The sequence below is a fragment of the Grampus griseus genome, assembly GCF_964374135.1.
Source record: "Grampus griseus genome assembly, chromosome: 2".
Classification (NCBI taxonomy): Eukaryota; Metazoa; Chordata; class Mammalia; order Artiodactyla; family Delphinidae; genus Grampus; species Grampus griseus.
Genome location: NC_139018.1, coordinates 166,516,822 through 166,529,833, shown reverse-complemented (window position 1 = coordinate 166,529,833; position 13,012 = coordinate 166,516,822). Strand labels below are relative to the sequence as shown.

The 13,012-nt window shown below is 40.1% G+C and overlaps 1 protein-coding gene across 1 annotated transcript in view; it reads right to left on the bottom strand.

The window, feature by feature from the left end:
• The window catches only part of GPR158 (G protein-coupled receptor 158), a gene marked incomplete at both ends in the record, with an annotated part of 321,322 nt that overhangs the window by 41,410 nt on the left and 266,900 nt on the right, over positions 1 to 13,012 (bottom strand). Inside the window, one exon of the mRNA XM_082648327.1 lies at positions 311 to 420. Within this exon, the coding sequence (XP_082504453.1) occupies positions 311 to 420 (110 nt within the window). The remainder of the gene's footprint in view (positions 1 to 310; positions 421 to 13,012) is intronic.

Sequence of the window (13,012 nt, the reverse complement as noted above, 5' to 3'; positions counted from 1 at the left end):
CTTGTATTTCTTCCTGTTCTTAGCTAGTAAATACTGCTTCACATTCATTCTAAATTTATTTTTTATTCAGAATTAACCTTGCCATAACCAATGGCACATTCATTAAAGCATGTTGTTCAAATTCAATTGTATTAAAGACTTTCCTAGAGAATCCTAAAGACAGTGTCTTGAAAATAAAAAATATATATCATCTTCCTATCTAAATTTCTGAAATTTAACCATTTAAGTGGCTGACTGAGCTTGCAATTACATGCTAAGCCAAACGCTTTGATCCTCCCATGGGAACGAAAACTAATAAAACATAATATACCTGTGAAGCTTGAGAGTGACAGTTCCATAAACAGTAGCAAAACCGAGAAGACGGACCCATCTTAGGAGAATACAGCGAAATGTGCTTGGCTCAAAGTACAAAATAACAACCTGTAGGATGAGAAGAGAAAGAAAGAGACCTTCAGGATCAGCTGATGACCCACAGATTAAAATCAGTATTTCACAGTCTGATGTTTAATACTATGAATTTTGACATGAGAACATATTTATTTGAATAAAACTCTAAAACATTATTTTGATCATTCTTTGTCCAAAACAAAGAACTATAAAGTCTCCTTATTGCTTTCATGTCAGATCTAAAGTCTTTAATTCTAGCTTTCAGGAGTTTCTAGCAATTGCCTCTAAATTTTTGGTATGTCCAAGCTTCACTCTCCTTTACTTCCCCAGGTGGGCCAGCCAGGCGAGCTTCCACTGCCTTTCTCAGCTGGAGCCGTGCCTATCCCTGCTCCACACTTCCGGCCATACCTTTCCCCTGTCTGAAATATCCTAAGAGGATTATCCTGTACTGCACCCCATCCCCCCATCATCTATCACTCCATGTTTATTACCTCACTTCGTACTTGGCTCCATCACTTCACTAACTCCTCACTTCTCACTCCAGAGTTTTCACTCAACAAATATTAATTAAGCATTTATCACGAGCCAGGCAATATACTAGATGCTATGGGTACAAAGGCCAATAAGAAAGGGAAGAGAGCCATATAAAGAAGAAATTGGAGGCTTCCCTGGTGGCGCAGTGGTTAAGAATCGACCTGCCAATGTAGGGGACACGGGTTCAAGCCCTGGTCCGGGAATATCCCACGTGCCACAGAGCAACTAAGCCTGTGCACCACAGCAACTGAGCCTGCACTCTAGAGCCCGCGAACCACAACCACTGAAGCCCGTGTGCTACAACTACTGAAGCCCGTGCACCTAGAACTCGTGGCTCCACAAGAGAAGTCACCGCAATAAGAAGCTCGCACACTGCAACAAAGAGCAGCCCCCACTCACTGCAACTAGAGAAAGCCCGCACGCAGCAGCGAAGACCCAACACAGCTAAAAATAAAATAAACAGATAAAAAATTTAAATGTATATAAATAAGTAAAGAAAGAAGAAACTGCATCAAAGCAGTATAGGTGCTGTGATAAACATCTGTGCAGGCTCCATGGGACACAAAGGAACAAGTGGCCAACTCTGGGGGATGGTCAAAAGTCCTGTGAAAGCACAGTATGCACAACCTCTCATCTGCTACTGCGTGGCTTTGAGCAAAGCCCTCATTGAATAGGAAACGGTTTGGACCCGCTAAAGGATTAATGCCGTTGAAAAACGTGGCCTTGCACTCTTCTGCTGGAGCAGCTGGCCTGAGCTGATTCTGCTGAGCATAAGGTCATTGTAACAGAAAAGTATGCCCACTCCTAAAATCTCCAGTGTTATTTTGGTTTTTCCTCCCGAAGACGTGAATACTGGGAAACAGAAAGCATAGCGGGGGGAGATGGGGCAGGTGCTGACATTTTCTTTCTTTTCTTTCTTTTTTTTTTTTTTTTTGCGGTACGTGGGCCTCTCACTGCTGTGGCCTCTCCCGTTGCGGAGCACAGGCTCCAGACCCGCAGGCTCAGCGGCCATGGCTCACGGGCCTAGTTGCTCCACGGCATGTGGGATCTTCCCGGACCGGGGCACGAACCCACGTCCCCTGCATCGGCAGGCGGACTCTCAACCACTGCGCCACCAGGGAAGCCCGCTGACGTTTTCTTGCTGATATCGGACAAATGGAGCCCCACTCTCCAGCAGTACCAAGCATGACATTACCTATAACTCTATGCTGGCATCTCTCTAATATTTCTACTATATCAAAGTATTAAATTAAGCATTGACAAGACCATTATGATTAAATTCTCAAGGACTAGGGAAAAGACTGGACAAAAGTGTCAAGAAATGAGAAGAAGGTAAAAAATAGATGTGGACAGGAGAGAATGTTCCTTTGTGTGTATATAGTACTTGTCCTTAATTTTCTAATTCACTAAGTCTATGCTGAAGACAGAGATAAAGATTTGATTTCAGAATTTAATCTGCCAGGAAACTGCATCCAAAACTTGATATAAAACCTTTCTTTTATTTTCTATTTTCACAAAACAAGTTAAAATTCTGTAACTTTGTATTCTAAGTCTTAGTTCATATGTTTTAGACATAGTTCCTATGCACAAGGGCCCAGTGGTAATTATGAGTTCTGCAAAGTAAGCTGTACTGTTTACTAAGGAATTGGAGCTCAAGGAAGAAGGGAAAACTTATGGGAAAGAAAAAGAGAAAACTTGATATAAGATTAAGGGATTAGGGAAGCATAAGTGCTCCTTCTCATGGCAGAGAGAAATGATAGATTAGAAACTAGAGAGATAGGAACCTAAAGTCTAGAATATATAAAATCTCAAATATTTCCACTAGAAATGGCTTTAGAGATTATCCCAGCACAGTGGATTCCTGGGGGCTGCAAAAGCCTGAGACTTATTGCAAACTTTTCTATTTCACAACAAGCAACAACTAAGAGAATGAATAAGCAAAAGTGAACAACTATACTATAGACGTCTGCATGATTGTTTTATTTTGAACGAAAGAATTGCTCTTGAACTGTTTGGGAACTATTGATACAGGTTCAAAATTTTATTTCACAGATAAAGAATCTGAGGACTTGTTACTGTAAGTGAAAGATTGAGTCGGTCAGAAATAAATGAAAGAATAACTGAGATATAAGTTTAAAAAGTAATAGAAAATGAAATTCCAGTGAACTTAATAAAACATATTAGAAACAGTTCAGCAAACAGTGAAGCAGAGCTCTCAATTTTGCAGTGTGGTGGTGGAGAATACAGGCTCTGCATCCAGTCTCCCTGGGTCCAGTCCTGGCTCTATTCTTTATTAGTTGTATGACTTTGACAGACACTGCTTTGCTATGCCTCAGTCTTCCCATTTGTAAAATGAACACAGCAATAATACTTGCAGATGGGACTGTTTTGAAGTTTCAGTGCGATACACATAGTGTCTGCTACAGTGAGTATTCAGTAAGTATTGGCTAATATTATTATGAGAGTTGATTTATGAATGCTTTATTCTAAAAGTTACCCCTGCAATGCAGTATAATTGCATCTCATGAATTCAATGAATTCTTTACTAATGCTTCTAGCCACTCCTTTTGAATTCCTATAATCACTTTTATTGTATATTTTTTCTACCTTATATTATAGTTATCTGTAGGGGTCTCTCCCTGAATCAAATGTAAAATCCTGTGTGCTTTACATTTATATGTAAAATATTTGCTCAATGATCTGTTTTAGTTAATTTAATAAATACAATATTCTCTTCAAAATAAACTATTTGAAAAGTCCCATTAGGGTTCACTGGTCTTTGTGACTCTAACTTACACGTTCACTAGTTATTTACTCTGCGTGAGGCAGTAAGGGATTTAGAAGCCATAAAAGTAAATCCGATGCAGATTAGGTCCTCAAGTTATCATTTAGAAGAGTGGATGTTACATGTAAATGATAAAAATACTGGCATGATCTTACCACATATTTATCCAGCATTATTGCTAGATACTAAATTATACATTTTTGCATTATTTGCACATTTAATCCTCACAATACCTTATGGAGTAGGGACTTTTATTTTATAGAAGAGAAATGAGGCACAGAGAATTTAAGTGATATGCTCAGGGCCACACAGCTAGGAAGTGTCAGAGCCAGGATCTGAATCCAGGTGGTTTGGTTCCAGAGTTCATGCTCCTAAGAGCTGCACTGGCTTGCCTCTCCAAATAGTTACACCACGTGGGGAGATGACAAACACCATAATACCATGGACTGCATCATATTGAGGATTCAGAGAAAAGGGAAATTTCTCTCAGTGGAAACAAGCAAAGCTATCCCGGGAGGCTGGACATCTGAGAGCGCATGAAGGAGGAGCGCGTTTAAGTATGGAAGCAAAGAGGAAAGCGGACGGGGGCCTGAGACAGAGCCATGGTTGTGGGGATGCTTCAGAGTGTAGAGTATACAGACAGACACAGTGGGAAGACATCCAGGGGAGTGTAGAATATCAAGCTTCAAAGCAGAGACGCGGCCAGTTCACTGTAAACTGTGAATAACAGGGTGAGGAATTCAGATTTTGTTCCAAGAGCAGACATGCCATTAAACTCTGAGTTGAGATCAGAAGTGTGTTCCAGAAAGTTACTCTGGTAGCAGCATGCAAGAAGACTGGTTGCCCATGGAAGGAGAAGAGAGTGAAGGTGAAAAGACCAGTTGGAAAAAAGAAAAACAATCCCAATCCATCATCTTTCCCACCAGCCTTTTCCCTCTCCTTATATCTTATTCCACCATTCCTCTTTCCTCCAGCTCCCAAACGGCAGCTAGGGTGATGTTTCTGACACCTCACTCTCCTGCCTAGAACCTTTCACTGGCTCCCATGAAAAAGTCAAAATTATTCGAGCTGGTTGTCCGCAGCTTGCCTTTATTACATCATTGCTTTTCCTCCACCCAAGCCCTCGAATCCTTGCATATGCTGTCCCTTCTCACTGGACGTTCCTTACACAGCCCCACAGTCTCACCTGTACCTGGCTTACTCCTGTTCACCTGCAGGCCTCAGCCTGAATATCCCTTCCTCTAGGAGGACGAAGCTTTGCCCGTGGTTCAGGACACTGTCCCTGCTTTATGGCAGCATTGGACCCATGGCACCATGTTGGATTGTAGGCGCTGTGACAGCCATGCTTATCACGTTCACTTCTGTAACACTGGCGCCAGCAGAGTCCTGGCACACAGGAAATGTTCAGAAATATTTGCTGAATGAAAGAAAAAATAAAGCGATAGGAAAAAGGTAAAGAAAAATGTAACAAATACAGTGAGAGTGGGAATTTAGTCACGCATGGGAATAGAGGAAAAGATGGTGCTAAATCAAGAAAACTGAGCAACTGATTATTTGTTGAGGCAAAAGAGAATAAAGTGTCAAAGATAATGTAAAGATTTTAAGCCTGGATGACTGGGAGGATGATTGTGTTTGAAAAGAAACAGATAAAAGAAAAAGAGGCATAAGTTGAAAAAATTATGTTACCTCTGCTTAAAACTCTCCCCATTCCCACCTTGTCCTTCACGTCTCAGGTCAGGGTTGGCATCCACGATGCTCCCCAGCACCTCCAGACCAAGTCAGGTTTCCATCTCGCTTGCACGGCATTTACTTGTATTGGATTCTGAGCTTTCTTTCATCACACTCATCAAATCTATTTTGATATAATTAGTTCTGTAATTCTTTTGTTGAATGTGTCTTACTAGCATGTAAGACATGAGGGCAGAGATTGTAACTGCCTTATTCATGATTGCATGCCTATTCTCTAGTGCTGTATGTTGTAATAGGAGGTAACCCAATGTGGAAGGAATGAGATTAAAAAAGAAGGGAGGGAGAGAGGAGGGAGGAAGTGAAGAAGGAGAAAAGATAGTAAGTTCATTTTTGGATATATTGAGTGTAAGTTTCCTGTTAAGACATCCCATTCAGATCTAGCTTTGTATTAGTTAATATAATCTGTAATGAGAAAAAAAAAAACAAGGCTAAGATGCTTCAATGTTTTTCACATCCCTATATTTAACCTTTTCTTGTTAAATATCATGTATATAAATGTATAACAAATTATTGTAAAATAAATACCTCCTGCCAAATCCCAAGTTAATAACAAATTTCATAACAGACCTTGGTAGGAGAAGAAATGAAGAAAAACTAAGCCACTGAGCAGAAGATTTATGAATGATGCAGCTAATACTAATAGCTGTCATTTTTCTGTACAAATGACAACAATAGCTGCTCATGCCCACCCACTGATCATTGTGCTAGACACGTTACTTATATTTAAGGTCCAAGATATACTTTATTAACCCATTTTAAAGACAGAGACTTAATTTTAATGGGGTTCACTGACTTGCCTATTATCAAAATAGGAAACCATTGCCATTATCAAAATAGGAAACCCATAAAAAAAAATTCCTTTACTGGAAGAATTGCCTAAGGTGTATTTTCAAAGTACATATTTCAAGGGAAAACTTTTCCCGTTTTCTTTCCAATACTAGAGGCTAATGATAGATATAAAGATATTTTATTTAATGTGTGAGAAGCAGGATATAAGTGAACCATCTAAGGACCAAAGAACATGCACAACTGCTGGGCGAATAAGCACAGTGTATAAACTGTTAGGGTTAGGAGGGTGGGGTGAAAGAAAAAGAGACATTCGGGGCCAGCAAGAGAAAACGTGTCACAGCAAAACCACCGGTTTTCTTTTACCTTTAATATTGCCTCTTGGGAACTCACTATACTCTGCCTAGAGGTTTGTTTCCCCCAATCTCGTTGAGAGGAAGCCTTCAGTGTGAAGGTCTAAGGTGGATGTGCCCCATGGGCATTTTAGCAACTTGGCTCTACAACACTGGAAGTTTCTTCAGTTGCTTACAAAATTCAATCAGCTGATCTTAGTGGTGGGATGCTCTAGGCACTGTGATTTTTAAAAGTATTGCTGTTTTGGAAATACCCTTCCGAGCATTCCCCTCATTCCAAACAAGTGTGCACAGATTATCCACCCATTTCATCAAATGTGACTTTTTAAGCTAGTTTTGAAGTCAGCTTGATTGCTTATACCTTTTGGATACTGAACACAATGAATGAGGAAGAAAAGAGAATCATAGAGAAAAGGCTATTAGTCTTTTCAAATATGTACAAAATAGAAGAAAATTTTAAAATAATTTTCCTCTGCAAATATAGACACAACACCAGAGGTAGAAAATTGACCTCTGCTATGTTTGCTCAGAAGGTACAAGGCCTGGTGCTTCTGGAAGAATAATGCTTAGAAGGTGGAACCGTCAGCAGTCAGCACAGTCTGGTACTTTACCCGAAGCTCTGACACTGAACGATGTAAAGCTCCTGTTTTAGGCCTGATATTTTAAGGATCTGAGCAAGTTTCCTAATAGTGTTGGACACAGCAGTTCTACTTTCCTAATTCACTCGTCAAGTGTTATTTGCTTCAGTTCAGTGAAACTGGCTGTGAATTAAACCATTTTTATAGGTGAAGAAGGTGTTACATGCGTTGGGGTTTCTGTTGGTGTGTGTGAACAGTTTTATTTATAAAAAAAGATTCCTGGGTAACGGAAGCACGGGGACAGATGCCGGTGGTGAGACGTTTGTTGATGAAGCTGCCCTTTGATAAGGATTTGAGGGACTCCTGGGGCTTTAAGGACTTTCTCTACCGCATCTACAATTTCCTTCTGCTCCATACAAGGAAAAGTTCTGCTAGTCAAATATTTTCCAGGCCCACTCATCCCTCTCAAGTTTACTGTGCTCCCAACACTCCTTATTGAACAAGGGAGAATGAAGCTTATATCTCATCTTGATGGAGGACAGTCCACAAAAGTAACACTTGGAAATATCTAGTGTTAAAACCTAGTACTTAATCTACCCAGGTTTGCTATCTTTTGAACTAGGAGGCTGGAAATGAATCATTTAGGCAGGACTAAGTATATTAAAGCACTTTTATATGTGATTTGCTTTAAAAATAAGTAGATTCAAAGTCCTTGAATGTATTCTAAATTATTTTTCTATATTTGGCAAGACATATGGTTCCATCCACAGGAAATTTATTTAGGGTGAAAATGCATGTCCTGTAAATGTTTAACTAAATATCTGAAGTTGGATTCAAACTACAAAAAATAGAAAAATACTTAATACAAATTACTATACACATGAAGGGGTCTATGGTTGTGATTAAGACTTTCCACAACCATAGTCTAAAACTTATTACTGGGGCTTCCCTGGTGGCGCAGTGGTTGAGAGTCCGCCTGCCGATGGAGGGGACACAGGTTCGTGCCCCAGTCCAGGAGGATCCCACATGCTGCGGAGCAGCTGGGCCCATGAGCCGTGGCCGCTGAGCCTGCGCGTCCGGAGCCTGTGCTCCGCAACGGGAGGGGCCCCAGTAGTGAGAGGCCCATGTACCGCAAAACAACAACAACAACAACAAAAAACCGCATCTATTATCTCATGGTATGTGTGGGTCAGCAATCTAGGCTTTGCCAGTCTCAGGGTCTCTCCCGAGATTGCAACAAAAGTACTGCTCAGGGCTGGGGTCTCATCTGAAGGTCAGCTGGGAAAGGATACACTTCCAAGCTCATGTGGTTGTTGACAGGATTTGGTTCCTTGAAGGATGAGGAAACTGAGGGCCTGAGTCTTTGTGGGTTGTTGGCTGAAGGCCACTCTCAGTTCCTTGCCATGGGGACCTCTCAACACAACAACTTTCTTCATCAAAGCCCAAAAGACAGTCTGCTAGCAAGATGGAAGTCATAATCTTCTGTAACCTCATTGCGGAAGTGACATGCTCTCAATGTTGATGTGTTTTATTAATTAGAAACAGGGTGGTCAAAGGGAGGGGATTGAACAGGCTGTGAATACCAGGAGGCAGGGATCGTTGGGGCCACCTTAGAAGCTATCTACCACCAAAGGAGACCCTACTTTGAAATCATCAAAAATGCTATTATCTACCTGTGTTCAAATCAAATGATATAAGAAGAGTATAGAACAAAAAGCCATTAAATACCCAGGGCATGCATTTAGAGAAAGAATAATGTGAAAAATAATTTTAAAGAAGACATTTTTAAAAGATGAAAAGAAATCTACTGAGGCTGCCTTCCCCAGTGGAGTCTAACTCATCATCAAGTTCATAATTCTGAGATTACTGCACAGGGCTCATGACGAGATGCTACTGAGAAAAGACTTTTTTGGTTGTAATATTTTTAAACAATAAGAAAAACATGATATGGTCACACTGCACTGGGAGAAATAATTTGGATATTTTCAAGTATTTATATCTATGTTTAAATTGTGACTAACAAAGAATGAAGACTTTCATGTTCAACCTGGCAGATTGAACATGTTTATGTCTGTTACTTCTGGAAACTCTAGTTAATGACTGTAAAACTCTGAAGGCCAAAGAGAGTATGAGTAAAAATGACAACAGATGATAGCTATCAAGAAAATTCTGGAAGATGGAAAGCAGATGGCAATGTATAACCAGATGAAGAAGTCAAAGAAAGAGGAAACCTGCACCCGAGAGGGAAGCCACTCAGGTCTGTCTGTCATCTTTTAGGAGGGAGCTGGACAATAATAACAGCATCTAATGAGTGCCTGCGATACTCCAGTTACCTTAAAGTGTCTTACACCGAACAACTTACTTGTTCCTTACAACAATCCTTTCAGACAGGCATTAGTATCCCCACTTTATCTGTGGGAAACCTGAGGCACAGAAAAGTTAAGAAATTTGTACAAGGTCACACAGCCAGTAAGTGGCAGAGCTGGGGTTTAAACTGAGCCTGAGTCTGGAGCCCAAGTTACCACTATGTGTTACTGTCTGCCTTTACGTAGAAAAGATAGAGTAATCAGGTAAGGACAGTGATCTTTGATGGAGGCTGAATGTTGTCGAACGCCTGGTGCCCTAGGACTCTGACCAGCTTATTCATGGTAATAAACAAGGAGGGCTTAAATTGAATAATGTTGTTTATAGGGTAAAAATAATCTAATAAAAAGAAATGAAAGTTATAACTAAAGATAAAAGAATGTAGTTAACAAATGGGGAAATGAATGCTAAAAAACTAAACTGGGATAATTCATGAAGAGAAATTGTGAAAGGAAAGAGTGACATCCCAGAGTTTGAAACACTGAGTCAGAGAGAAAGTACAGCCATAATCATGGGAAAAAATGGAAACCAGAAACCAAATCAGCAGTCTTCAACATGAGAATCACCTATGGTGGTGTTAAAACATGTGAAAGCCCAGGTTTCCCTTCTGAAAACTTTGATTCAGTAGTTCCAGGGCACAGCCTGAATAATTTGCTTTTTTAAAATGCTCTGCAGGTGGTTTTAACTTAGCAAGAGTTAAGAGCTGCTGATAACCATTTACAGCCCAGCAGCAAGCCACACACGGACCTGGGAGAACCACAGCTCAGACCAAGACCGGGAAGGGTGAGGAAAGTGTCCAATACCTAATAAAATGCAGTAAGAATTCTATTTCTAGAAAAATGCTCCACATATACATGCATACAAAATATGCAAAGATGTATGTCCAGGAATATTCACTAAAGCATTGTGTGCAACAGAAAAACAACAAAAACATTCTCCACCCAGAGGGAACGGTTTAAGTCTGTAATTCATGTTACATCCCTACAAAAGGCACAACAGTGAACTTTAAAATAATAAATGGATCTGATTCTGTTGCTGTAAAAACATATTTAAGAGAAACTGTAAATGAAAAAAAGTTGCATAAACAGTATTAAAATATGATTCTGTTTGTATATACATGAAAAAGGAATGTCTGGACGCACACTCAGTGGCCTAGTAAGACTATCTACCTTTGGGTAGCCAGTTTGGCAGCTGAGGAGGTCAGGAAGGAGAGGGGGGTTTTTACTTTTTAACTTATATCTTTTGGTACTAGTTGACTTTTTTTTAAATAATGAGGATAGATTACTTTTGTAATAAAGGAATTAAAAAATGCATGGAAGGATTCCTAACTCATTCACTGTAATCACTATAAATGCCTGGCTCTTAATGGGGTCTGGAGGTTTGTTTCTAAGCACTGGGGCTCTGAGAGCAAAATGGAGACGCACCATATGTGATGTCTATGAATTGGCATTACGTGGAGCTGGCAAGATTCAGAAAAATGACCTCAGAGAAACCAGAGGATCTTAAGAACCCCAGACATCAATAAAGAAACAAAATGCAACAGAGTGCACAGAAAAAGAGTTGAAGTACAGTATTATGAGAAGAAAGGCAAAAAAATGGTGAAAAGACACAATATATAATAAGATGATTAAAAACAAAAGCTTTTTTAAAGCCGAGAAGAAAATACACAAAATGCATGTTTGGTGTGCTATTTCCTGGTCCTAAGGCGGCCCCTAGCCCTTGGCCAAGGCCCATCTGTCTACCTGAGCTTTGTTGGTCATCCTTTCCCTTGAGACTCTTGCATCCACCATTCACTGGAAAAAACTCTCTCTCTGTTCAGAGTCTGAAGTCTTTCCAATTTGTTGAAGAAAGTGTGCAGAACATATAAAACAATAGGTTCTATAAACCACACTTAAAGTCTAAAAAAATAATTATTCAAGCTACAGTCACAAGCCACGCTTGGAATTGGTCAGTCACATCTCCCTCTGTGGGGAAGTCACCAGTGCCAGTACTAATTCTCAATGCCCTGGGCAGAAAGAAGCATGGATTTCTTGAGAGGCAGAGGAATATAGGGGAAAGATTTTAGCATTTGTAGACATAAAGGGACTGCTCTGCTACTTACTAACTGCATGACCTCGAGCAGCTCATTCTGACCATCTCCTTCCTCATCTGGAACGCTGAGTTAATAACCCCTTCTCTCCCTCCCAGGATGGGAAAAATGTATGTGAAAGCACTATTTCAACTAGAGTGGTATAATTATTTCTCCTACGCTTACTCCTTCAGGATTGATGCAAAATCCTTTTTCTTTCTGTTTAAAATGAGCATTAGGTGATTACACCTGATCTTTATAAATTCTCTCTCGATGGCAAATTAACATAAACATCAAACTGCTATGATAAGGGAACTGCTTTACCAGCCCGATTCAGTCTGAGTCACCCACTGCTTCACTCCTCTGGGAGAGGAGACATTCATATTACTCAGTTCCAAATAAAGGGCTGAAAATAAAAATCTAAGTTTAACTGTAGGTTACCATAAAAGCTCTTCAAGAATTTGTCAGTAAGCATTAACCAGTGGATTTCTCAATATATTTTTAATCCTCCTCCTATTCACTTTCCTGTTCTGCAGTGCTCCGTTTAACACATAACCATCATCGATAATAAAAAATGAATCTGTACGTGTAACTGTCACTGTTTATTGCATACCTGATTATCTATTTTCCTGAATGGAGATACTTAGAAAGTCCAGTGACTTGGCCAAGATGACATAGTTTAAACACGTCAAAGGTGGAATTACTCTAAATTGTCAACATTTTCAAAGAATGTCCCCCCTTTTTTTTTAACATCTTTATTGGAGTATAATTGCTTTACATTGTTTTGTTAGTTTCTGCTTTCTACCAAAGTGAATCAGCTATACATATACAATATCCCCATATCTCCTCCCTGTCGCATCTCCCTCCCACCCTCCCTATCCCACCCCTCTAGGTGGTCACAAAGCACCGAGTTGATCTCCCCGTGCTATGTGGCTGCTTCCCACTAGCTATTTTACATTTGGTAGTATATGTAAGTCCATGCCACTCTCTCACTTTGTCCCAGCTTACCCTTCCCCCTCCCCGTGTCCTCAAGTCCACTCTCTACGTCTGCGTCTTTATGACTTACTTCACTCTGTAGGACAGTCTCTAGGTTCATCCACCTCACTACAAATAACTCAATTTCGTTTCCTTTTATGGCTGAGTAATATTCCATTGTATATTTGTGCCACATCTTCTTTATCCATTCATCTGTCGATGGACACTTAGGTTGCTTTCATGTCCTGGCTGTTGTAAATACTGCTGTGATGAACATTGTGGTACATGACTCTTTTTGAATTATGGTTTTCTCAGGGTATATGCCCAGTAGTGGGATTGCTGGGTCATATGGTAGTTCTATTTGTAGTCTTTGAAGGAACCTCCATACTGTTCTCCATAGTGGCTGTATCAATTTACATTCCCACCAACAGTG